At 41.6% G+C, this 25,282-nt stretch overlaps 1 protein-coding gene across 2 annotated transcripts in view; it reads right to left on the bottom strand.

Annotated features, from left to right (window-relative positions):
• The window catches only part of LOC120047540 (R-spondin-2-like), a 71,932-nt gene that overhangs the window by 33,992 nt on the left and 12,658 nt on the right, over positions 1–25,282 (bottom strand). For both annotated transcript variants that reach the window (XM_038993068.1, XM_038993069.1), the window contains exon 2: positions 1,689–1,877. In XM_038993068.1, coding sequence (XP_038848996.1) covers positions 1,689–1,877 — 189 coding nt within the window. The remainder of the gene's footprint in view (positions 1–1,688; positions 1,878–25,282) is intronic.

The following is a 25,282-nucleotide window of genomic DNA, read 5'->3' as shown; positions in this document are numbered from 1 at the left end:
GGTCAAATGCGAAGTGGGATTACAAAGTTACGACTCCAATTGCGATCACATCAAAGTAGGCCTGACCGCCGAGATGTAATGCTACTTGACAATGGTAAGATTTTTGTTCTGGGAGCAGTTTGTTCTGAAAAGGACTCAGATTAACTTGCCACGCGTTGATGCCGCACGTCGGTAACACTTAAAATCAAACTTCACGCAGGACAGAGAGACGGTGTGGTGAGGGATGGGGAATAATTACTATCCGCTGAAGAACAAAATGTCTTTCTCCTCTGATTTTCCCTGACTTGTGAAGATAGGCTGAAATGACTGCAGGCCCTTCCTTCTCCCCTTTTATTGTGGGGAATGGAGAGATGAGCATGTGTGTGCAGGGGGAGCGGGTGTCTCAGCGAGGGTGAAAATCCAATTGATACCAGCAGTTTACGACAAGCCAGGCATTTCAGTCGTCAATCGGCTCAATTTTTCTGACTGACAAAACCAGCGAACGTATTTGCATGGAGGTTTGGAGAGAGCGAGCGAGTGAGTAAGCAGCAAAATGGTTTTTCCTCCGGTGTCTGCTGCGCGTCTGGATTATTGGGCCTAGAGGTCCTGACACGCTCCTCTGGGGCCTCATTTCAGCATGTCTGTCAGGAGTTTGGCTAACAGAACCCAATGGGTTCAAGTTCTTTCTCAGTTTTCACATGAAACACTCAGCCAACACCACAGGCTCTCTCTAAACCTATAAAGCCTGCCTCTCTCAAGCCTTAAAATAAGGTTATGAGACGGGGGCGCAGCCTGGTCCAATAGGAGAGGAGAGGGATACATTTAATTAATTGGATTTTGTAATATTATTGTTATTATTATTTATATATATATTTTTTGTTGAGAGCCATTGTTGGGTTTAAATTTTTCCCCTTTCAGTTTTTAATATAGAAAACATAATTCAAAAGATCTGTGTCTAAAGTTGTTGTCTGTTTTAGGTGGTCATGGGACCAAACCAATTCTGATATCGAATACAGCGGACTACACACAGAAAACACATTGAACACATGAGCACATAAAGCCCACACAAAATTATATACATTTATACTATTGACATCGATGAATGGAAATATCTAATATGATTTATGTTTTTTCCTTACATCATCAGGATTGTTCTTCCTCAGAATGACATCATCCAGCCCTCTGCGAGTGCCTTAACCTATTCCACTCGCTTTAATCTGCACATGGCGGCGTTCTGTTAGTGCAAAGTCTACAAACTATTGCTAAGCGTTACTAATCTTCCATAAAACAAAGCACCAAGGTATACCCAGAACTTGAATAACAGCCCATTTAAGTATGTCTGAATATCCTTCCTAGCCTTCGTTCCGAAGCCCGTCCACAACACGCTCTAACAAGCCTCTAAATGTTCACCAAGCGGGACTGTTGGTTGAGAAGCTGGATTAATCAGACATCTACAGCCTCAGATCCTCAGATCCCACATCCAGGCCTATACTGGTCGCCACTGGAGGAAAGACCCTCCTTAATAGAGTCTTGTCTCGGCACTAACATCCACCTGTGCTAATGGTTCAGCCGTTCAAAATGTGAAGCGTGCGTGTCTCCCTCTTCCCTGCATAAGGAGCACGTAACGAGACAATAAATCATGTGACGAGAGAGAGGAGAGATAGAAAAGAGAGAGCAGGGGATGGAGGGATGAAGGAGGGAGGCCTTACGGGAGCACGTGTTGATCTCAGGAGCTCGAATGCCAAAGTATCCCGCCGGACATGCGTGGAGACACTCGCCGTACTGCCTCATCCTCTCCCGTCGCAGGAACAGGAAGAGCTTGGGCTGGCAGTTCACGCAGCCATTGTCCTTGGAGCACACCGAGCAGCCCTTGCAGATGGGGTACACTCCATAGCTAGCTGCAGGAGAGAGACGAGAGAGAGAAGGCACAAACAGGAAGTGTGATTAGTTTCAACTACATGTAAAGCAATCCAATCAAGCAATCAGTCGATCAAATTTCTTATAAAATATTTTTACATCAGCAGTGGTCACAAAGTGCCTTACAGTAACTCGGTTTAGACCCCAAAAAGCAGGGAGAAGCACAGTGGCAAGGAAAAAAAAACGAGAACAATGTTTGAGTTTGAGAGTGTGGAATACAGGCACCGTCAGTATGAATGAAAACTGCCTTTGATAGTATATTCCACTGTAACTACTGTAACTAACATGTGGTAGTGCAGCTGAGTTCACTGGGCCTAACAACAACATGTTCCTGTCACGGTGGTAAGACAGAACTGTGGATGGCCTCAGAGCTGAGGACAAAGATACACTTGAGGCAACAGACTAAACCAGAAGAAAAAGTCTGCAGTTGAAAAGTCCATCACACAATATAAGCCAAACAATAGTAACAGATAAGTAACAAATATATTTTCTAATTTGTCGGAAATCCGTCTGATTCAGCAATTTGTCATTCGTGCAAACTTTGGATCCCCTCTGCAACTTTGAATACTGATTGGTTTTGAATGTGAATATTGCATTAATTCCGGTCAGAACTGGCCCTTCTAAGAATTGTATTGACGCTGTGTTGAGACAGCCGATGAAAGCCCCAAACCACATTGACTATGGGCCTGGATCGAGTTGCCGGCGGAGGACAAAGGAGCCAGTAACAGCCAGTCCATTCCACAATAAGCGTCTCTTAATATAAACTCCTTAGCGATCCCGTTTACAAGAAAATGTCCTTGGGCGAGCACAATAGCTGCAAACGCGAGACACTGCTATCGATCAGAGCCAAGTTTTAAATATCACAGGCAGATATAGGGTAACAGCTCCCACCGACTGGGCAACCTACCACAGTGCATAATAAAACAACATAGAGGAGAAGTCAACTGTGGGAGACTGAACAGAGCATGTTTCTCCATTGGCCATGAATTCGCATATTACATTTCTCCAACCCGTTTAAAGACAACAAGAAATTGCTAAGTGGAACTATAACAGCAGTTTGTAATCGTGTGAGAAGCAGCAGCAAGGAGATGTCAGTGCTTGACATTGGGTTCACTCTAACCCACAGTGTTGAAGACTGAAGCAGAGTACTGAGGATTTACAGAGAAGACCCGCCTGGCAGACTACACACACACACACACACACACACACACACACACACACACACACACACACACACACACACACACACACACACACACACACACACACACAAAATCTGTGTTGGGGAGTGGCGAGATGGAGAGAGTAGAGACACTGAGATTTCGTGTTAATCAGAGTGTGTCTGTGATCGTCTCCAGGGATTAAGTTCACCCCGACACCTTGTCGATCACGTCCAGATTAGCACCCAATGTACTCCGTGGCCTATTCATCACTGATTGCTCATCTCCATACTGCACAACTACTCACTCAGCAACGAACAGAGACCTCAATACGTCAGATAGCACATTTCAAGATATTTCCCGAACTGGGAGAAGATCGGATTCATTGCCGACACGTATTGTAACATCCAAATCTAAACAGGCCGTACTCTTTTTCTTCTTTCGCTTCAGGACGTTAAAACCCAACCTGCTTCTGTGTACTCTGACGGAGAAATGATATGGGAAGTTGATGTCATTTTCAAAGATAACGTAATGATATTCTTGAGTATTGATATTCTTGGACAATATACAGCGAGCTCCAAAAGTCTTGGGACAGTGACAATTGTGTTGTTTATTTGACTCTGTACTTTAACACTTTGGATTTGAAATGACACAATGACTATGAGGTTAAAGTGTAGACTGTCACCTTTAATTTGAAGGTATTCATCCATATTAGGTGAACCGTTTAGAAATTACAGCACTTTTTGTACATAGTCCCCCCATTTTAGGGGACCAAAAGTATTGGGATACATTCACTTATTGGTGTATTAAAGTAGTCAAAAGTTTAGTATTTGGTCCCATATTCCTAGCACACAATGATTACATCAAGCTTCTGACTCCACAAGCTTGTTGGATGCATTTTCTGTTTCTTTTGGTTGTGCTTCAGATTATTTTGTATCCAATAGAAATTAATGGTAAATAATGTATTGTGTCATTTTGGATTCCCCTTTATTGTAAATAAGAACATTTTATGTTTTTAAACACTTCTACATTAACGTGGATGCTACCATGGTTATGGATAGTCCTGAATGAATCGTGAATAATGATGAGTGAGATACCGTAGTTACAGAAGCACAAACATGCTAACCTCTCACCATTACAATAACAGGGAAGGTTAGCAGTTTTGGAGGGGTAGGATATTTATGCCTCTAACCTTCTCACTCATAATTATTCACAATTCACAATCATGTTAGCATCCACATTCATGTAAAAGCGTTTAGAAACATATTCTATTCTTATTTACGATAAAAGTTACCCCAAAATGACACAATACATTACTTACCATTAATTTATATTGGGCACAAAATAATCTGAAACACGACCAAAACAAACAGCAAATGCATCCAACAAGTTTGTAAAGTCACAAGCTTGATGTAGTCATTGCGTGATAGGAATATGGGACCAAATACTAAACCTTTAATACATGTATAAGTGAATTTGTCTCAATACTTTTGGTCCCCTGAAATGGGGGGACTATGTGCAAAAAGTGCTGTAATTTCTAAACGGCTCACCTGATATGGATTAAAAATACCCTTAAATTAAAGCTGACAGTCTGCACTTTGACCTCATAGTCATTGTATAATTTCAAATCCAAAGTGCTGGAGTACAGAGACCAAAAATATATATGTGCCACTGTTCCAGTACTTTTGATGCTCACTGTATATCTGGCTTCATGCTGTCAATCTCTCCATAAAGAGAAAATAAACGGGGGTATTTTTCTTCCTCATCGCCTCACACAGCCATACATTAATGTAGAATATACACTCTGGGCATGTTTACATTGACCTGACATCCACTGTAAATTGGCCAAATGTACTCCCCTTTCCCAAACAAACATGATTGCTAACACACAACGTTGAGAGCAGCGGAAACCGGGCTTGGAATGAAGATGAAAATCGTGAGAAGTTAGCGAGTTCATTTCCCACCCATTGGGAGAGAAAGGGTTCTGGGTTCTAACAGTGGCGAATGCGGGGCACTACTATCACAAAGCAGGTCCCGATCTTTCGTCATCTGGGCGGGTTAGTTACTCACTTGATCTGACCAGCGGCGCCTCTGGCTCACCTCTTTTCAGTGGTTGATAACTAATATGCCTGCTGCCTTCAATTAGCCGCCATTTAACTGTGCGTTCATTATGCCTGATCACCTCTGCCCACTGGTCAATCAATCAGCGAGAACGTCGTCAGCGAATCGCTTCATCACATCTCTGGCTCACACTCCATGCCTTTCCTCTTTGATCCTGTTGAAAAATAATGTTGCTCGTTGCTAATCTTGCAACACATCCTGATGAAGGATAACAACACTGTTCGAACCCGATGCAGATCCCACATCCTACAGTTAGATGTTTTTTTTATTGAGCGACGAGCTTAAAGTTTTCTTTACTGACCATAATTGTCACTTGTCTGACCGCTTGCATGACGAGTTTCTCACACGACTGGCCTATCTGGGAGATGTTTTTTCTCGCCTGAATGATCTTATTCTAGGATTACAGGGACTCTCCGCAACTATATTCAATATGCGGGACAAAATTGAGGTTATGATTATGAAGTTGGAGGTCTTCTCTGTCTGCATTAACAAGGACAACACACAGGTCTATCCATCAATGTATGATTTTTTTGTGTGCAAATGAACTCAATCTTACGGACAATGTCAAATGTGATATAGCGAAGCACCTGAGTGAGTTGGGTGCGCAATTACGCAGGTACTTTCCTGAAACGGATGACACAAACAACTGGATTCGTTATCCCTCTCATGTCCTGCCTCCAGTCCACGTACCAATATCTGAACAAGAGTGCCTCATCAAAATTGCAACAAGCGGTTCTGTGAAAATGTCATTTAATCAGAAGCCACTGCCAGATTTCTGGATTGGGCTGTGCTCAGAGTATCCTGACACTGATGCCCTTTGCAACCACGTACCTATGTGAGAGTGGATTCTCGGCCTTCACTAGCATGAACTAAATACAGGCACAGACTGTGTGTGGAAAATGATTTAAGACTGAGACTCTCTCCAATGCATCCCAACATTGCAGAGTTATGTGCATCCTTTCAAGCACATCCTTCTCATTAACCTGTGGTGAGTTATTCACAATTTATGTTTATTTTTTACCTTTCTCTAACTAGGCAAGTCAGTTAAGAACAAATTCTTATTTACAATGACGGCCTAGGAAAAGTGGGTTAACTGCTTTGTTTGGGGGCAGAAAGACAGATGTTTACCTTGTCGGCTTGGGGATTCGAACTAGCAACCTTTCGGTTACTGGCCCAATGCTCTAACCACTAGGCTACCTGCCGCCCCAAATAAGGTTTTATATGTAAGATGGTTAAATAAAGAGCAAAATTATTATTATTATATTTATTATTTGTGCCCATGTCCTATAAGAGCTCTTTGTCACTTCCCACGAGCCGGGTTGTGACAAACTCACTCACTCTTATGTTTAATAAATGTATTGTATAGTGTGTGTGGCAGGCTTACAATGATGGGAAAAACTACACTTGGGAGTGTGCTGACCCTGGTGCTAGAGGGGGTACGCAGCTGGAGGTTGAATGTTTGAAGGGGTACGGGACTATAAAAAGTTTGGAAACCACTGTTCTAGAGGAATATGGCTTCCACCACCACCAGTTCAGTGCATTGTAGACAGAGACACTGTGCCAATGGGGAGATAGATCCATGGCGAAGCGATCAGATAGATATCAAAGAGAAGCCTCTACTCCCTTAGCTCGCATGCTACAGTGCCTCCAACCGAAACAACAGTGAAAGCCATTCGCCTCTGATGTGTAAACAGCATCTATAGCCATGTTTCCAAGTCACACAAGAGAGGAGACGATCAAAAGTGCATCGGTCTGGAGGAATTTCGGGCTCTGAAAATTACAGCACCATAACATAATTTGGCACCCACGTGCGCTTTTAAACACACAGCGATGGTATGTTGTGTGAATTTGCAACGCTCTAAGTTATAGGCAGCAGTTGACATTGTACATAAATAGTTTTCCCGAACAGCAGAAACATTTGAAACCAACCAATCAACTATGCAAACCATATTTTGACATGTTCACATGCTAGACTTTTTCAAGGCATCTGTAGTAGCTCAGCTCTTTCATTTCATCTTTCATCACCAGAACATCGGCCTAGCCGAAATGGTCAGCGTGATATTATGGATGCCATAGAACACCCTGTTTTTTTTTAACTGTGGAGAGAGAGAGAATGTGAGCAGTGAACACACCATTAGAAATGCTACTCCCTCCCCATGATCATCCAACATAGTTTACAGTTTCAACCACAGAATAAATAGGACTTAAAAAACAAAACATCTCTGCAGTCCCCACTTCTGATGGTTATCTAATGATCCCTCTGTGCCTCAAGTATTGTATTTACAAAAACCAGGGCCCCTTTGAACATCACTGGAGAAGACACCACCACAATGGTTTCTTAGCACAGCAAGCTAACCAAGCAGACAAGACAAATATTACAAATCATTTGGAGTGTGACGGTTGTATAGTGAAATGGGACTGACATATAGCTGCTAGTTAATATTGGTCTTCTACTGACACCACATACAGTAGATCATGTGAGAAACCCCTCCGCTGCCACAGACATCTATTTGTTTGTGGTAGTGGGTTTGAGGGTTCTCCTTGTATGTGCCAGTGTGAGATATGCAGCGAGCAATTTAACATATTTCTGAAGTCCTCCACTGTATTGGCAGCCTCAATTCTACTATGCTAAGTTTCTCAACTGAACCAATATGTGCTGTGTTTTTGTGTTGCTGGGAAGTCCTGATACATTTCTACAAATCAATTGCTTGGGTTGAGTAATAATCATTCTTCATTTGACTCTCTCTCTCTGGGCTTCAATGAGACTCCATTTTACAAGCAGTTCTGGTAGAACAAACTTAAACTGATAGGCAACATGTTCCTCCAACAGTGTTCCAGTTGCACTGCCCACTTTGGAGAGAGAGATTCTAGTTCATTCAGGTGAACACAAAGCTTTGGTCCTCCATTCATGCAAAACACAGGCCCATAATGTGAGTTATGACAACATGTTTGGAGGGTAGCGGTTTCATTCAGCAGGGCAGCGGTGCTGTTGTTGGGAGGTTTGTTTTGAAAGCAGCTCAGGAGCAATTAGGCCCATGGTGAGATCCAGCAGGAACACAGTCTGTCTCAGGTACGTTTAACGACTCAAACAAGCGTAATGGGTATCACAGGCAGCTGCCAAAGCCCCACATGCAGGCAGGGGAGTTAGCCGGGGCCTAGTCTGAGCCAACCACCTCCTGCCTCTCACGCACCTACCGCTCTCCATGACATCATCAACCACACTGACTCATTATAACTTTCTGCAACTTATAAACCATAATAAGGCAAATTGCAGATCCGTTTTTGGTGTTTCTTTTATGTGAGAACTTTGATTGTTCCCTGTAGGAATCACACACTGAGTCACCCCTCGATCCATCCACCGCCCGGGATGGAAAAGTAAAAGGGAGCACCCCGCCCACATTACTAGGGCTCATTTACTGTTGATCCCATTTGTTGAAGTTGTGTGAGGCAGGGATGTCATGAGAGGGCAGAGGAAGAGGGTTGCCGGGGCAAGGGTCCATTCTCTCTCATCATCAGGCTTTCTTTAAGTGAGTAACTAAAGCTGCTATGCATCAAAACTCACTCAGGGTCTGATTAATGACTAATGTTTCTCCGTAGAGGGGGAAAACCCTTACTCGAACTGTTGTGACTGGGAAGCTTGTGCTAATGATACAGTACAGGGGATTCAGGGTCAAACGCACCAAACATAACAGAAGAGGTTATATCCTTATGTCTCCTTATCTACTCCAGGAGGGCCCTGGTATGTCAATCGAATAACACTAGGACAGCTATATCTCCAGTAGCTAACCAGAGTTTTGAAAGCGTTTACATTACTTTACATGAATGTATGGATTCATTCATATTGGATGCAAACGGCGAGGGAGGATATGGTGCAGGGAAACCTCAGGCCTCATAAGTCACAAAGCCGCAGCCTGGTTAGGAGGTTCTCTCTTCTTATGTGGTGAGAAGAACATTCGCCAACAGAACTATATATGTGGACTTTTCTTCATAGCATCTAGGCGATTATTGTAAAAAAAAAAATACCCGCAATGATGGTATAAGCTTACTGTTATTCAGTCAGAGAGAGAGAGAAGACATATCCCTCTCATTTCAGTGGGTCTGGATGTGCCACCCCTGGGCGAGAGACGTGCGGGACACCATCACAACCACCAACAGGCTGGCCTCGTATCGAACTTGGAGACACGACCGCTCGTTGTATCCCTCTTCAAACCACGTAACCCTTGAGGCTTACGCTGTAGCAGCGAGAGGCTGAACAGCCAATTCTACACTGTAAAACTCTCAGACCGTCCACCCAATGTTAACCAGCCCCCGGAACGGCTACACATTGTTCTAGCTTGTTAAAGTCGGTACATGGAAGGGGGGGAGGGGGGCACCAGCCCTATGCGCTGAAGGCACATTTCTGTTCCAATTTAGCAGAAAATATGTTGGACTCGGCTCCGACTCCTATCCAGCTGGAAACAGTCAGGATTTAGGATCTATGTTTTTTTTCAGAGTTTACTTTAACAGATCGTACTGTATGCACATGTTTATAATTTAGGACAATTCCGCTGCTTATAATGATTTTGCAGCATGTGTTTGAGCAAACACATTTGTTTTCAGACTTATTATTATAGCCAAAGTGTTCCTGTGACACAGACCCACCAGGCAAGGCAAGACAAGGCAGGCAAGCAAGCAGGCGCGGAGAGATTTGATCACATCCCTTGAAAGGAGCTAGAGATCTCCAAAGCAATGGGGGAAAATGAGTATATTTTCCCCCATTGATGAGTAGGAACCTGCAGCTTATAATAGGGTGGGCATAAAGAGTACCTAGCATGTGTGCCCATTTCCATGCAGAGAAAAATGACGCAGATACAATCACTGACTCAATGGCAGGTGGATACACATCCTTGGCAGGCCACATTAAATTGGCTTGTGGGGCGGATTTGGCCTGTAGGCCACAAGTTGAAGACTCCTGGACTACAGTAGGCCTCAGCACAGCTTCTTTCTGGCTTTGGCCTCCCTCACTCACTCAATCAATCAATCAAGTACTCAAACAAACCATGACTCAATCAAATACTCTCATCTCTCTGAAGCCACTCCCTTGACCCAGTCTACTGAGTCCTTAAAAGCCCTTTCCCTTTAAGAATTCAAACTGTGTCACAGCACAACTGTCAAGATTTTATTCACATACTCTTCATAGAGGCCCTTGGTCCTCATTAATGAAAAGCATATTTTACTCAAGGCCTGACTCATATTCAACCCTATACTTAATTTTTTTTAAACTTTTGTATACAGGTAAGTCATTTAACAACAGATTGTCATTTGCAATGACGACCTGTCAAGAGGCGAGCATAGCAGAGATATAGTAAAAACGGACTGCTCAGTCACACAGGCAGTTGGTTTCTCAGATTGAAAATAACTCCTTGGCGGTTTCAACATGGCTACGTAAAGACGTGTTCCGAGGCCTCTCCACTAAGGGTTGATGCTTTTATGTTTTCACCTTTGAGAACACACTTTGCACACCTACTGGCTCTAGCAACACTTGGGTGCCATTATTGGATATGTCTGCAACTGGGAAAACGAGACAAAACTGTAAACAAGAAGACATGACGAAGACTAGCAACACAATGATATGGAGATGCTAGTCACCATCTGCGCAGATATGGCTACACTACGCTCTGATTTCATGACCCCAACTTCGTTCTGTGTCAAGTCTACGAGCTGAAATTATGACAGCAGTCCAGTCAACTGTGGTGACACTACAAACAACACTCGCGACACAAACACTAAAAATAAAGGATATGGAAATATCGTTGACCGACATCAATAAGCGTCTTGCCGATTTGGAGACCAATAACGACTAGCTTACCTCAGAGAACGTGAAGCTAAAGGTTAGTCTAGATGAACAGGAAAACCGTTCCCAGAGACAGAACATACGTGTGGTCGAAATCCCAGAAGGGACGGAAGGGCGCAATCCTACCGAGTTCATGGCCTCTTTCCTGCAAGACGTCCTCGGCGGAGAGACGTTTGACAGGCCCCCAGTCATCGACAGGGCGCATCGCACTTTAGCGGCAAAACCACAGCCCCGTCGCCCTCCCAGAGCAATGCGGGTCCGTCGACATTACCTCCAGACCAAAGACAAAATTCTTCGGACCTCCCGCGAAAGAGGACAGCTGAACCACAATGGCAAGCGGATACATATCTTCCCAGATTACTCGGCAGACCTGGCAAGACGCAGAGCTGCATACAAAGATGTGAAAGCCCACCTTCACGAGGCAGGAGTCAGATTTGGCCTGATACACCCGGCTAAACTGAGGATTACTTTCCAGGGGTCTAGCCATATATTTGACGACCGCCAGTCTGCGCTCACCTTCTACTGGGACAATATCCACTGAACAGCGGCACAGAACCCAGATCCGTGAAGGCTGCTAGGTATGTTATTAGGGTGCACACATGGTCAGTTTATGGACGTGAACGTGAGTAGCTTTTATTTGCCCTATTTGGGCAGTCCATGCACCGCATGGCTGACTACCTCGGGATGGAACTGTCTACCATGCCATGGTATACAAAGTAATAGTTAATAAGCGTTATGGTGCAATGTAACTAAACTTTTCATTTATAGAACTGAGGTTCTTTTTCATTTTTTCATGAATGAATGAGCCAAATCCCTATGACGTTCCGGTTAATTTAGTTGGGCCTCAAGGTAGACAAAGGGATGTAACTTAATTACTAGGCTGTGTTCATTTTACTTCAGGACCGCAATTTGTATTTTTAAAATGTATTATATAGGCTAGGCTACATGTGACTGTATGGTGTGTGTGTGTGTTCGGGAAAGTGCATGTGAGTACAGTAGCGCTAATGCTTAGGACAATATCAAATATTAGGCTATTCATTTTTCATCCACATGTCCACAGATCTATGTTAATTCCCCTTTATTCAACATAGGACATAGTGAAACTTTATTTTTATTAAAAACCCTTAGTGGGATTTTAGTAATGTGACAGAAAACAGGGTAGATACTGTTTTTGGGGTCTGTCGTTTCATTTGGGGACTCAGCAGTAGGGGTTTTCTAAATTGTATTTTTATGTTGTATTTTAGTTTAGGATTACACAAATGTTTTATTAATTGTTTTGTTTTTGTGATGCACTACTCAGTCTGGGTTAAGCTATTCTTTAATACTACTGTAACATAAAAAGTTCATTTAAACCAGTCTCCTGGAATGTTCGGGGCAGTAAGCATGTGGTCAAGAGGAAGAAAATTCGAACATTCTTATAAAAGGAAAGGGTTTCAATTGCTATGCTACAGGAGACCCATTTATCTTCAACAGAACATGATAAGTTCAAGTGGGACTGGGTGGGCCAGGTTTAATTTTCTTCTTTTAGTTGAAACCAAAAAATGCCCCATTGATATTTGAGCACCAAGATACAGACTCTGAAGGATGATTTATTTTGATTACAGGTAATATAGTTGGTCAACATACTACTATACTAAATGTATATGGCCCGAACACAGACTCCCCCAAATCTATGTCTGGCATTATTTTATTATTTAATCAACACTGCAAGGGACTTGGGTTTATTTCAGGAGATTTTAATTGTACTTTGGGTAAATTGGATAAATCATCCTGCTCCAGTCTCAAATCATAGAGCCTCAAATGCTCTCAGAAGTGTTTGTGATTCATCTGGTTTAATAGACGTATGGAGAGACTATACTTTTACTCAAGACCCCATAATTCATATTCTAGATTGGACAAAAAAAATGTATGCCCTCTACTTACATGCATGTTGCCCAGTCATGTGCTATTGGTTCTATAGTAATTTCTGATCATGCCCCAGTGTATATAGATATTGAAATTTGCAAAACAATCCCCAAAATGAGATTTTGGAGACGTAATATGTCTCTGCTTAACAATGAAGGATTCTGCTCTGTGATAAAAGAGAAATAATCACATTATTGGCTCGACAATCTACTCTCTCCTGTCTCAGCTGCAACTATCTGGGATGCTGCTAAAGTAACCATAAGGGTTTATATCATTTCTCAAGCATCTCTGATCAAGAAGCTTAGAATTGAAAATAGGGAAAAATTGGAGGCTGAAGTAAAGCATTTAGAATTTTTTCATAAACAACAACCATCCCAGGCGAACTGGAATTCACTAGCTTGTGCTGAGGCCCAACTCAATGTAGAGCACACAAAGCATGTAAGCATTTTCACCAAGCAAAAATATTATGAGTTCAGTAACCGTCCAAGCTGTCTACTTGCACACCAACTTAACAAATAACAGAATGAAAGATCGATTAAGTCTATAAGGATGGCAGATGGTTCCACGTCTTATGATCCATTGCTTATCAATAATATGTTTTGCGACTTCTACAAATCTCTTTATACTTCACAATGTACAAGATCGAATGACAAAAATTACAAAATATCTGAATAAGATCATCTTGCCCACTATATCAGATGAGCATAGAAATAGAGTAAATGCTCCCCTTTACACCTAGTTTGTGAAACTATTAAAACATTTACTTTATTTTTTACCTTTATTTAACTTGACAAGTCAGTTAAGAACAAATTCTTATCTACAATGACAGACTACCAGGGAACAGTGGGTTAACTGCCTTGTTCAGGGGCAGAACGACAGATTTCTATCTTGTCAGCTCGGGGATTCAAGCCAGCAACCTTTACGGTTACTGGCCCAAAGCTCTAACCACTAGGCTACCAGCCGCCCCAGGCAATTAAGGCAATGCCTTCTGGCAAAGGCACCCGGCCTAGACGGCTTCTCTGCAGAGTTCTACAAGAAGTTCTGGCCTGAGATATGCCTGCTCTAAATTATATGTTCGAAAGTCGTGGAAATCTGCATCCTGATAATAAAAAAAGGACAAAAAACCATTAAACAGCTCTTTGTTTAGACCTATCAGTTTGCTAGGAGTTGATGTTAAAATAATCACTAAGACACTTGCGCGCAAGTTGGAGGTCCTACTTCCAGACCTCGTTAAACCTGATCAGACTGGCTTTGTCAAATCCAGATTTGGAACGGACAATGTGAGAGGTGCTTTGAATATAATAAACCACCTTTTCAGAGTTAAAGACCCTGCACTCATTGTCTCTCTCGATGCCGAAAAGGCCTTCAACAGAGTTGAGTGGAAATTTTTGTTTGCTGTAATAGAAAAAGTTAATCTGGGTGACCATTTTATTAAGAGTTGTAAAGAAAAAGCCATATCTCAGTCTGGCCAATAAAAAGAAAATATTAAGATGAGCAAAAGAACACAGACACTGGACAGAGGAACTCTGCCTAAAAGGCCAGCATCCCGGAGTCGTCTCTTCACTGTTGACGTTTAGACTGATGTTTTGCGGGTACTATTTAATGAATCTGCCAGTTGATGACTTGTGAGGCATCTGTTTCTCAAACTAGATACTTTAATGTACTTGTCCTCTTGCTCAGTTGTGCACCGGGGCCTCCTACTCCTCTTTCTATTCTGGTTAGAGACAGTTTGTGCTGTTCTGTGAAGGGAGTAGTACACAGCGTTGTACGAGATCTTCAGTTTCTTGGCAATTTCTCACATGGAATAGCCTTCATTTCTCAGAAGAAGAATAGACTGCCGAGTTTCAGAAGAAATGTCTTTGTTTCTGGCCATTCTGAGCCGGTAATCGAACCCCCAACTGCTGATGCTCCAGATACTCAACTAGGCCAGTTTTATTGCTTCTTTAATTAGAACAACAGTTTTCAGCTGTGCTAGCATAATTGCAGAAGGGTTTTCTAATGATCAATTAGCGTTTTAAAATGATAAACTTGGATTAGCTAACACAACGTGCCATTGGAAGACAGGAGTGATGTTTGCTGATAATGGGCCTCTGTACGCCTATGTAGATATTCCATAAAAAATCTGCAGTTTCCAGCTACAAAAGTTATTTACAACATTAACAATGTCTACACTGTATTTCTGATCAATTTAATGTTATTTTAATGGTCAAAAAATTGCTTTTCTTTCAAAAACAAGGACATTTCTAAGTGACCCCAAACTTTTGAACGGTAGTGTGTATGCATATATATGTGTCTGTTTTATTTTGTATTCTACACATTTGCAGCTAAAAGAATCTGAATTGCAGAATACATAGGCCTACGTAAATATATAAAATAGAAAAATATGAGATGTACTATAGCACTGGATGGACAAAGCAGGTGTAGTTTGTCAGAAGGTCTTCGGGGGAAGGTTGAGTTGGCGAAGACGGTTCATCATGTCTTCGGGTCCCTTTGGTGGTAATGTCGGAGATGTGTGTTTCCCATTTTAGGTTGGCTTGGAATGTCACACCGAGGGCTTTGGCACTGGACACCACCTCAAGTGTGTGGTCGGAGATGGATAATGGCAGAGGTGGGTCAGGATTATGGCTGAAACAGGTATACATGCACTTTGCACTTTGTTGGGTTGAGCTTCATCTTGTTTTGTTCTGAACAGTCGGCTAGTTGGTTGAGATCCTGCTGTATGGTGGAAGTGTCACATTAAAGGTACAATTTGCAATATCCTACAGATGTGGTCATTTCAATGAATTAATAATATATACCCATTTGATTCTATAAGAATATAACTTATAAAGCCCCATTTCATTTAGTACAATTGTCTTACCCTAACATAATGTGTCTTTTTTTTAACTCAATAGTTAACAATAGTCGTTGTAAACTCAGAACGTATAGCTTCAAAAGAATACCTCTAGCGTAATAAAGAAAATGAATGAAGGATTGTGCCTTTAAAGGACTGGAAAGACTCATAGCCCCATTTGAACTGAATTGCAAAAGGAAAAGCAATGAGAACTGCCTTGGTGTGCAGTTGACAAGTCGGTGTCATCTCTACATGAGATCCCATCAAATACTTTATTGTGCAATCAGGAGAGGAAAGTAGAAGCAACAGCAATACTATTTAACGTCATTAATCACATTACTTAAACATCCCATTAAAAAGCATTACTATTTTGATATTTCGACTAAACTCATTTCATTGCATGATGCATGTATAACCGCGTATAGTTGTCCCTCTGTGGAACATCTCCTCTAGAGCATGCTCTGTGATCTACTTCTATTCCTTTCACTCTGAATGATCTTCCAGCTACTGACTGGCACGGTGCACTTGTTCTATACAGCATCTGGCTCTGTCATGTTGCTATGCTGTTTAGATGCCAGTATGGCCAATATGTAGGTCTGTGCAGGTGCTACAGGGTTTACTACTCTCCAGAGCAGGATAACAGAAAGAGTTAATGGGTGACTCAACACAATGGATCTTATCACTCTCTGGCCTTGCTTGAAGACACAAACATGTGGTTTATGTTTCTGCCCTGTGGTTTATGTTTCTCTCTTTCTTTTTGCCTTTTTTGGGGGGTGGGGGGGGATTTTTTATATTTGGTATTTTCCACTCCCAGAATTCCTCTCAAGCTGCGAGTGAAATGTGTTTTCCTCTCTCTGAAAAGGGGAAGAAATAGAGAATGAGATGGATGGAGGTGAAGTGGCTTAAATTAGCACACCTGTTGGTAATTTATCACACATAAACCTCACACCTAATTTTCACACCTGTAGCTCAATGTGCTGTGAGTCCCAGTAATTCACTCCCACATGGTGTTTGAGTGTGGCACATGGTGTATGAGTCCTGGGTTTCCCCGCAACGCCCGGCTCGGAATGAGAGGAGAGGGGACATGACAGCCTATGAAGAGTGGACATGGGCGTGCATGCTTGGCATTTTTGCACCACATGTAGCATGGCTCAGTCTGGCATCTTCCATCCCCTCCTTTGCTCTTACTGCTTTTACTCTACCAGCCATGGATACTTTAGGTTCTTCACATCTGAAGGAAAAGGTGGATGGATACCAAGATTCTCCTTGCTATGTGGCGTGAAAATAAACATCCCTGAGGGCTGGGGTCTATTTGAGGCATCCCAAACAAGCAAAAACATCCACACAAATGAACACACACTACACACTTACACACACACACACACACACACACAGGGCTCTAAATGAACATCCCTGAGGGCTCGGGTCTATTTGAGGCATCCCAAACAAGCAAAAACATCCACACAAATGAACACACACACACACACACAGGGCTCTAAATGAACATCAATTGGTAGCACTGATGCCTCCAACCCCCAAAAATGTAGGAGCACAACATAACATTTAGGAACACAAGAAAAGCAGATTTTTTAATTGATTGAGATAGAATTCATATAGACCCAATATAGGCTTTATCTACTTCTGAAGCACAATGATGTGCCCTAGACACAAATAAAGATATTGTTTATTATAAAAAGCTGAAACGTTTATACAAACACCTGCAAGCCAAGATTTACTGCAGATAAAAAAATGTTTAACTGAACAGCTTCAATGTGCCTTGGCATAGATTCTACAAGTGTCTGGAACTCTATTGGAGGGATGCGACATTCTTCCATGAGAAATTCCATAATTTGGTGTTTTCAATTGGGTTGAGACGGTGACACACAGTCTTTCAAAGTAACTGAGACCTCTTCTTCTAGGCATGGTAGCCAAAATAATGGGCAACTCTGCATTTTAATAATGACCCCTAAGCACGATGGGACGTTAAATGCTTAATTAACTCAGGAACCACACATGTGTGGAAGCACCTGCTTTCAATATACTTTGTATCCCTCATTTAGTCAAGAGTCCTTTATTTGGGCAGTTACTGTATATGATCAGACTGGTAACAGATCAGGTGTTGTATTACTCATGAAGCACAGCTGAGTGAGCATACATTTAAATCATTAGCATTTTTTATTTTACTGGACTGATGTCTGCATCTGACGGTCAGTTTCAGCAGAGGGAGGGAGCAGCAGAGGGTCCGCCTCTCACCATCCCTCCGCCGAGACTGACCGTGACCAAAAAAGGGGACGCCCACTGGGCACACACACTGGTTGAATCAACGTTGTTTCCAAGTCGTTTCGATGGAATTACATTGAACCAACGTGGAATAGACGTTGAATTGACGACGGTGCCCAGTGAGCACGCTCTTCTAGCTGATGGTGGAACTGGAGTCGTAACCCCATTATTTCAGCCTCATGCGCTAGTATTAACAATGCAAGACTTTCAATACATATTGCTATTCGTTCATTGCAGTGCTGGTTAAAGTGCGAGTGGACGAAGGGAGAAGCTCATTTTATGGCTTATAAAAGTGTTGACTAAAAAATGTTGACAGTTCTAAATACAAACGTAAACATGAACTGCTCTTAAAAACAGCAGCTCTTTGCTGTATCCCTGACAGTCTCTCCCCACTTAGTACATAACGTTCTGAGAACCACATGTTTCTTAGAGCGTGGTTGTCCTATGATTATTTTTTTAACCTTTCGACAACTTTCTGGGAATAGTTATTTTCTTGGTATTTCATTACTTCAACAGAACGTTTCCTAAAAGTTCAAACATGGTTACATTTCATTTCAATTTTGATAATGTTCTAGGAAAGTTCTCCAACTTGTGTGACATTGAGAATGTTCTCAAATAGTTCAGAGAATGTAAAGAAACAAAGTTCTTCTGTGGGAATTTCAGTACTTCAGCATAACGTTTCCTACAGGCTTCCTCATCGTTCTATTTAAATTCATGTTCTCATTGTTCCGAGAACGTTAAGAAAATGTTCCATAAAAAAGAAAACTTTAGTGACATTCAGAGAACGTTCTAAGAATGTTATTTAAAAACATACATTCCGTTCTGAGCATCAACAAAACTCTCTCTATCCTCTATCTTGTTAAGTGTGTTCTGGTGTGTTGGCCTCACCCACTAATTTCCCACACCTGATCTTAATGAGTGCTTGTTTCCTTTGAAATGGGGTCTGTTTGAATAGACAAAAAATAACAGCTTTGTATGCGTTAAAAAAAACATGGCATGCTAGCTCCATCCTGGTGGCATAGTGGACAAAATCCATGAATAGAGAACAGAGGATTATAGGTTTGAATCTCACTGATGCCGTGTCACAATAAAAAATGAATGTTTCCATGATTAATGCCTAAGCAAATGAATTTCCATGTCCTATCTGTGCTTGGAGTTCAAAAAAGTTAACCAAAAATAAGCTAGCAGTGTTATTAAAAGTCTTACTGAAACATTCAGTGAAAGTTAAGGAAGTAATTTAAAAACCTCCAAATAACCTATAATATCCATTCTGAGAGCATTAATAAAACCTCCCAGGAAAACTTTCAAGGAACAAGAGTAAAACGTTATCAACCTAAAAATCAACGGTCCCAGAAGAAGGTGAAATGTTCACTTCCGTTTCACCGGTCGGGAAACGTATGGCTTCGTTCCCAGAACCAATGGTAAACCAAAAATGTACGTTCCCACATCTTCCAAGGAACCTAATGTGCTAGCTGGGTCTCTAGTCTTGGTTTTAGAACCTTTGAAATCTCATAGTATCAGCGCTCGAGGAAGCTGCAGACACAGTAATCTGAGCTATCTGATTAGCCAGCCGTAGGCCTATAGGTGCACTTGATTTGCTCTCCGGGCCCGAGGGGTATGGCACTCGGAGGCAGTGGTACAGCAAAGCCTAATCATAACAACAATTATTCTGGTAAACATTTTTTGCGCAAAATATTTAGGAGCATATGCTCAAAATGGTTGCACTTTAGAGCCCTGCACACACACTGTGTACATAGTCACACTGACTATCACTACGGACCTCCCTCTCTCCACTGGGTGAACATGAACCGTGCCACACAGTTTTACCTCATTAACCCTTTAACAAGATACAACCTCTCACCCCCGCTCGGCCCTGCGGCCTGGAGGGAGATCTGAGGTGATCCACAGGGTCAAAAGTGGAGCGCTCCACAGGGGGGGACGATGGCTGAGACACGGTCTTACTTTCACACATGGTCCACGCCACAAAAAGCCAACTTCAAAGCATCGTTCCCCGGCTCCAATATCTCCAATCCCACCACCACCTTTCACTCGAGAGTGAGAATTGCACCGCATTGGGTTTTCAAACTTTAGTAATTGAGGACTGTTTCTTACCCTTAACAGATAGACTTCATGGTATGTTACCTGTAAAAAAAATATTTAAAAAATCTGCCAATTTTTAGAGCTCAATTTATATAGTCCCATTTCTACCACATTCTTGTTGAGATATGCATTTTTTACATTTACATTTTAGTCATTTAGCAGACGCTCTTATCCAGAGCGACTTACAGTAGAGTGCATACATTTTATTACATTTTTTACATACTGAGACAAGGATATCCCTACCGGCCTAACCCGGACGACGCTATGCCAATTGTGCGTCGCCTCACGGACCTCCCGGTTGCGGCCGGCTGCGACAGAGCCTGGGCGCGAACCCAGCCCAGCCTGGGCGCGAACCCAGAGACTCTGGTGGCGCAGCTAGCACTGCGATGCAGGGCCCTAGACCACTGCGCCACCCGGGAGGCCTTTTATATCTCCGTGCACATGAGTTTGAGTAGACGTTTGCCAATGTGGGTGGACTTCTATTTTAATAAATCCATTGAATATATACCATCACAACGAAATCCATTATTCATTTGTTTTAGGCAGGTCCTAAGAAACATAAGACTAATAATTTATTTTCAAAAGAATAGAATGGCATATTTTGAGTTGAATTATGTTGCTGGTCTGTGCAGCCTATATGCTACATGGCTGTGCCATGCACATGAAATCAATAGTTAGTGTTCATTAAACAGACAAGACACTTAGGCTACCCTGATCACAGTCAACACAGACGCTGATTCAATGAAACAAAATCACATTGATTGATTGAGACGAGTCATAGGCTTTTGGTCGGGAGTAGGCTACTAAGCAACTGCGAGTGAAGAGCAACATAATCCACTTGTTAAGCTACATAACATGCTGGCCAATGTTTGCCAGTGCTAATACATGAGCCAACTAGACAAGATGATCGTGAGCAGCGTTCACCTCAACATAGCTAACATTTCTACAGCCTAATTGTAGCCTAACCAATATTCAAATGTGGATTTATCAAGACGAGTCCCTACGCTTGTCTCAAAAAAGTGTGAAACGGTGCTGAAATAGTTGAACACACGCGGCGGGTAGGCTGTTGCTTCAAATGTATTCTAACAATTGGATGACTTTCATCCTGAGTTTCAGTCAGGAAAAATGTGATGACTTAAATTGCATTAGCCTACTTTATTCCAATATTTCCGTAATTCAGTGATATTTAGTGGAACAGTAATTCTTTATGGATACATCCAGTTGTGGTTAAGAAAACACTGCAGGCGGTGGGCTATGAGAAAAGATGGGTGAAGTGACATGCCTCGCAAAGTTTAAAACTGGCAGGAGAATGTCCTATGTTGCTATGTCTTGCTTGTTCTATGTTGCTATTGTCTATATTGTAATTGTTTTTAATAACCTGCCCAGGGACTGCGGTTGAAAATTAGCCGGCTGGCTAAAACCGGCACTTTTACTGAAACGTTGATTAATGTGCACTGTCCCTGTAAAAATAAAATTAAAAAATAAAATTAAAATAAATAAAATAAATGGTAGTAACTGGCGCTGCCTAGCAAATATTAAGAGCGTAGTGCGTGTCAATGCCGCCTCAGCATTACGGCTACATTTCATACCGTAGGCAGAACTTTACTGCAATCACGACTAGGTCGGTTGGCGGAAAATAAAAGTAGAGGCTTTATCACTGGCAATACCTTTCATATATAAAGAAAATTGAGCAAAAAGTTGGTGGGATGCTAAAGTTGGAGGAAAAACATATTGGTCTGAAAGGTGTATAAGACTGTATTAGAGAGCATTTCCCATAGAAGTAATGAAATCGGATGGCAAAGTACAGAAACCTTTTTAAACGCACCTCTTGGGGCAGTATGGTATGTGCATTAGGTGTTCAAATTAGGATTGTGAACCATATGTCTAATTCACATGGATGGTTGGGATGGGCAACTGATGGGGTTGGGGGCCACAAAAAAATCTGAACTAATCACGAGGGGCTGCAGGAGCTAGCGGGTCTGCCTTTTGAGGGCCCTAAGTGAAAAAATGTTGCTTGAAATTTGAAACATTTGCAGTTTTACAGCTAATTTCCTGCAATTTATCACATATTTTGCCATAGTTTGGAGAGAAATATTTGCAGTTTTGAATATGATATCTGAGTGAGAGTGACTAACAAAACCAATGGGGGCCACTCGGTCAGTAATTCGACCATGATTACTACAAGTTTAGATAGCTGGCTAGACTAACTTATCAATCTTTTTTTTTTTTTGCTGACACAGGCGAGTGACTGTCAGTGACTGACATAACGAGAACAAAACTGATGATGCACAACCAAATTTCGAAATTGCACCTTGTGTATTCTACTATTCTAACTCAACAGTAAGTTGAGACCCGGACCGAGTTCCTAAAATAACGAACAAACAAAACGTGTTAGATAGGATAAATAATGCGATACGTGTAAATTGGCTTCCATCCAAAGACATGGGTGGTATGTAAGCCCTTAGTGTCTTATTACAAAGAAGTCAACAGCTTAGACTAGGATAAGTCCCTACCTGGCAGGTGTCAACATGCCACACTAATTACTATTACAAATGAACAACAAATGTGTTTTTTATGCAAGAGTTACTGTTACACTAAATATCACTGAATTACGGAAATATTGGAATAAAGTAGGCTAATGCAATTTAAGTCATCACATTTTTCCTGACTGAAACTCAGGATGAAAGTCATCCAATTGTTAGAATACATTTGAAGCAACAGCCTACCCGCCGCGTGTGTTCAACTATTTCAGCACCGTTTCACACTTTTTTGAGACAAGTGTGGGGACTCGTCTTGATAAATCCACATTTATCTTGCACATTTATTTTTATGCTATTACCCAAGTCCCCGAGGCACTGGTTGTGCTAAGGAGTTATGATAACTCAAACCACAGGAGTCTCTTCTCTTGTCTAAACAATCCTGCCTGATGGAATTCCTAGCCCTGTTGTGGTAGGGTTACCATACAGCCTTAGAAAACTACACTCTTAAAAATAAGGGTTCCAAAAGGGTTCTTCTGCTGTCCCCATAGGAGAACCCTTTATGGTTCCAGTTAGAACCCATTTTGTTTCCATATTTTATGGAAACAAAAAGTATATTACTGTTAGCTTGGTAAGTTTACCAGTAAACTACTAGAATTTTGGTATCTTTCAAGGTTTTTATGTAATCTATCACAAGACATCTAGTGGCACTTTTGAGTACTTCAGATTATCACAGGTGTCTGTAATAATCTCTGTCCCTCGGTATGGCCTTATCACATGTAACACATATGAAATAAGATAATTTTAAAATAAAAAATATAATGACAAAGCTGAAAAAGCATTATCCTAAATACAAACCATCAATTTAGTGAATACCATTGATGTTAAATATGAGGGTTTCAGCATGAAATATTCTTCATATTTTTTTAATTATTTGACTATGTCAATATGTATTTGTTGTCAATGTTTAGGCATCAAACTGGTGGAGTCAATATTTGGAAGATTTGGAAGAGTTAATGCTCTTTTCATTAATTTGGCTATTTTCTCTTGAACCATATGGTCTATCTACTAGAAACTCATGGGAAATATGGGCACAGATATAATAAATAAATGTCGTATATGAATACATTTTTATAAATTACCAAAGTTACTCAAGATTGCCATACATTTTCTGTTAATTACCCAAATTACTCAAGTTTCCTTTATCTTACCGGTAGGTTTGCAACCCTAACCTGGAACCAAAAAGGGTTCCGCAAAGGGTTCTCCTTTGGGGAAAGCCAAAGAACCCTTTTAGGTTCCAGATACACTCTTAGAAAAAAAGGTGCTATCTTCTCTACATACTTTCTCTACATCCTTAAAAGCTGATGGGTTTTTAGGTATAATCCTTCCCCTGGCTTTTACAAATCGTGTTAGTTGTTTTCAACCAAACACTGCTTGCTAAAACCATACACATACTGTACAGTGTGTGTGTGTGTGTGTGCGCATGTACAAGCGACTGTGCTTTAATGATGATACCCAGCCCTAAATTGTCCATTACACGTTGCTACTGTCCCTTACCGCATCATGGCCGTGCCATCTCGAAACCCATTAGTATGTAAACTACATGTGACCCCTGCCTACTTACACATATTAGTTAGGGCTCCTGTCTGTGAAAGTTGTTTATACAGTGTGCTCATGAGACCTGGCTGCCGTTCCAAAAAATCATATTGAGTTAAGGAGAAGTCAGCCAAGATGTAATACAAATAGCTGTAAGAAAAAGAAAGGAATTTGAAAAATGTGAAATTAGTTCTTTTTCTCCTTTCACATTTTCTTCACCAATCTTCCCTACCGCAGTTTTGCTCCACTGTCTGGTCCCTAAACCAAGTTAGCAAAAAAAAAAAAAAAAAACTGAATGGAGTTGAGAATGCATAAAAGTACCACAACAAAGCATATTCAGTAACCAAACAAGCTGGAAATGTGAGGCAGCCACACGTGACATTAAAATCATAATGCAGCTTGTAAATTTCCTTAGATTACACTTAACATTATTTCTTTCTCTTTCCATCTCTCTCTCTCTCTCTCTCTATCTCTCCATCTCTCTCTCTGTGTGTCCTGGCTGTGTGGCATAAAGCCAGAGCAAAGTACACAAATGAACATGGCCTTTGAGTCAACACAGACAACAACACGACAAACAACAACAATGACCACAACCACACACTGACCAAAACCCAACCATGCAGTAAGCTATATTACAGATAGTCTTATATCTGGGCCCATGTGGAATGACTCGGGATGCATTCCATCTCTGACAAGGTCTGAGGGAGAGGAGAACGCTTGTTCGGATGCCTTCCACTCAGCAGAATGCATCAGAATCCCCAAGTACACAGGACTAGGAACCATGGTTTTAACTAGCTCTGCCTTCACTATATTTGGGTCTTGCCAGGATAGTCATCCAGAGAAAGTAACTTGGTGCATCTAAATGGGACATTTCATATTCAGCACTTGGGTGAGAATATATCACTGTTCACTCTCTATCTACAACTTCGTAACTACATACTGTATATACTGCCAGTGTCACCCATGTGGTTTTGTGCATGGCTAAAGTGCTCTGTTCACTTCTGTTAGAGCAGAATGACGGTGGTGTGCTGACAGTCCTTTTCAGTATGGGACTGTCAACTGTCAACATTGTTAATAGAAG

The sequence above is a fragment of the Salvelinus namaycush genome, chromosome 5 (assembly GCF_016432855.1).
Source record: "Salvelinus namaycush isolate Seneca chromosome 5, SaNama_1.0, whole genome shotgun sequence".
Taxonomy (NCBI): Eukaryota; Metazoa; Chordata; class Actinopteri; order Salmoniformes; family Salmonidae; genus Salvelinus; species Salvelinus namaycush.
Note: the sequence above shows the minus strand (reverse complement) of the source record. Positions and strands in the feature narration are given on the sequence as shown.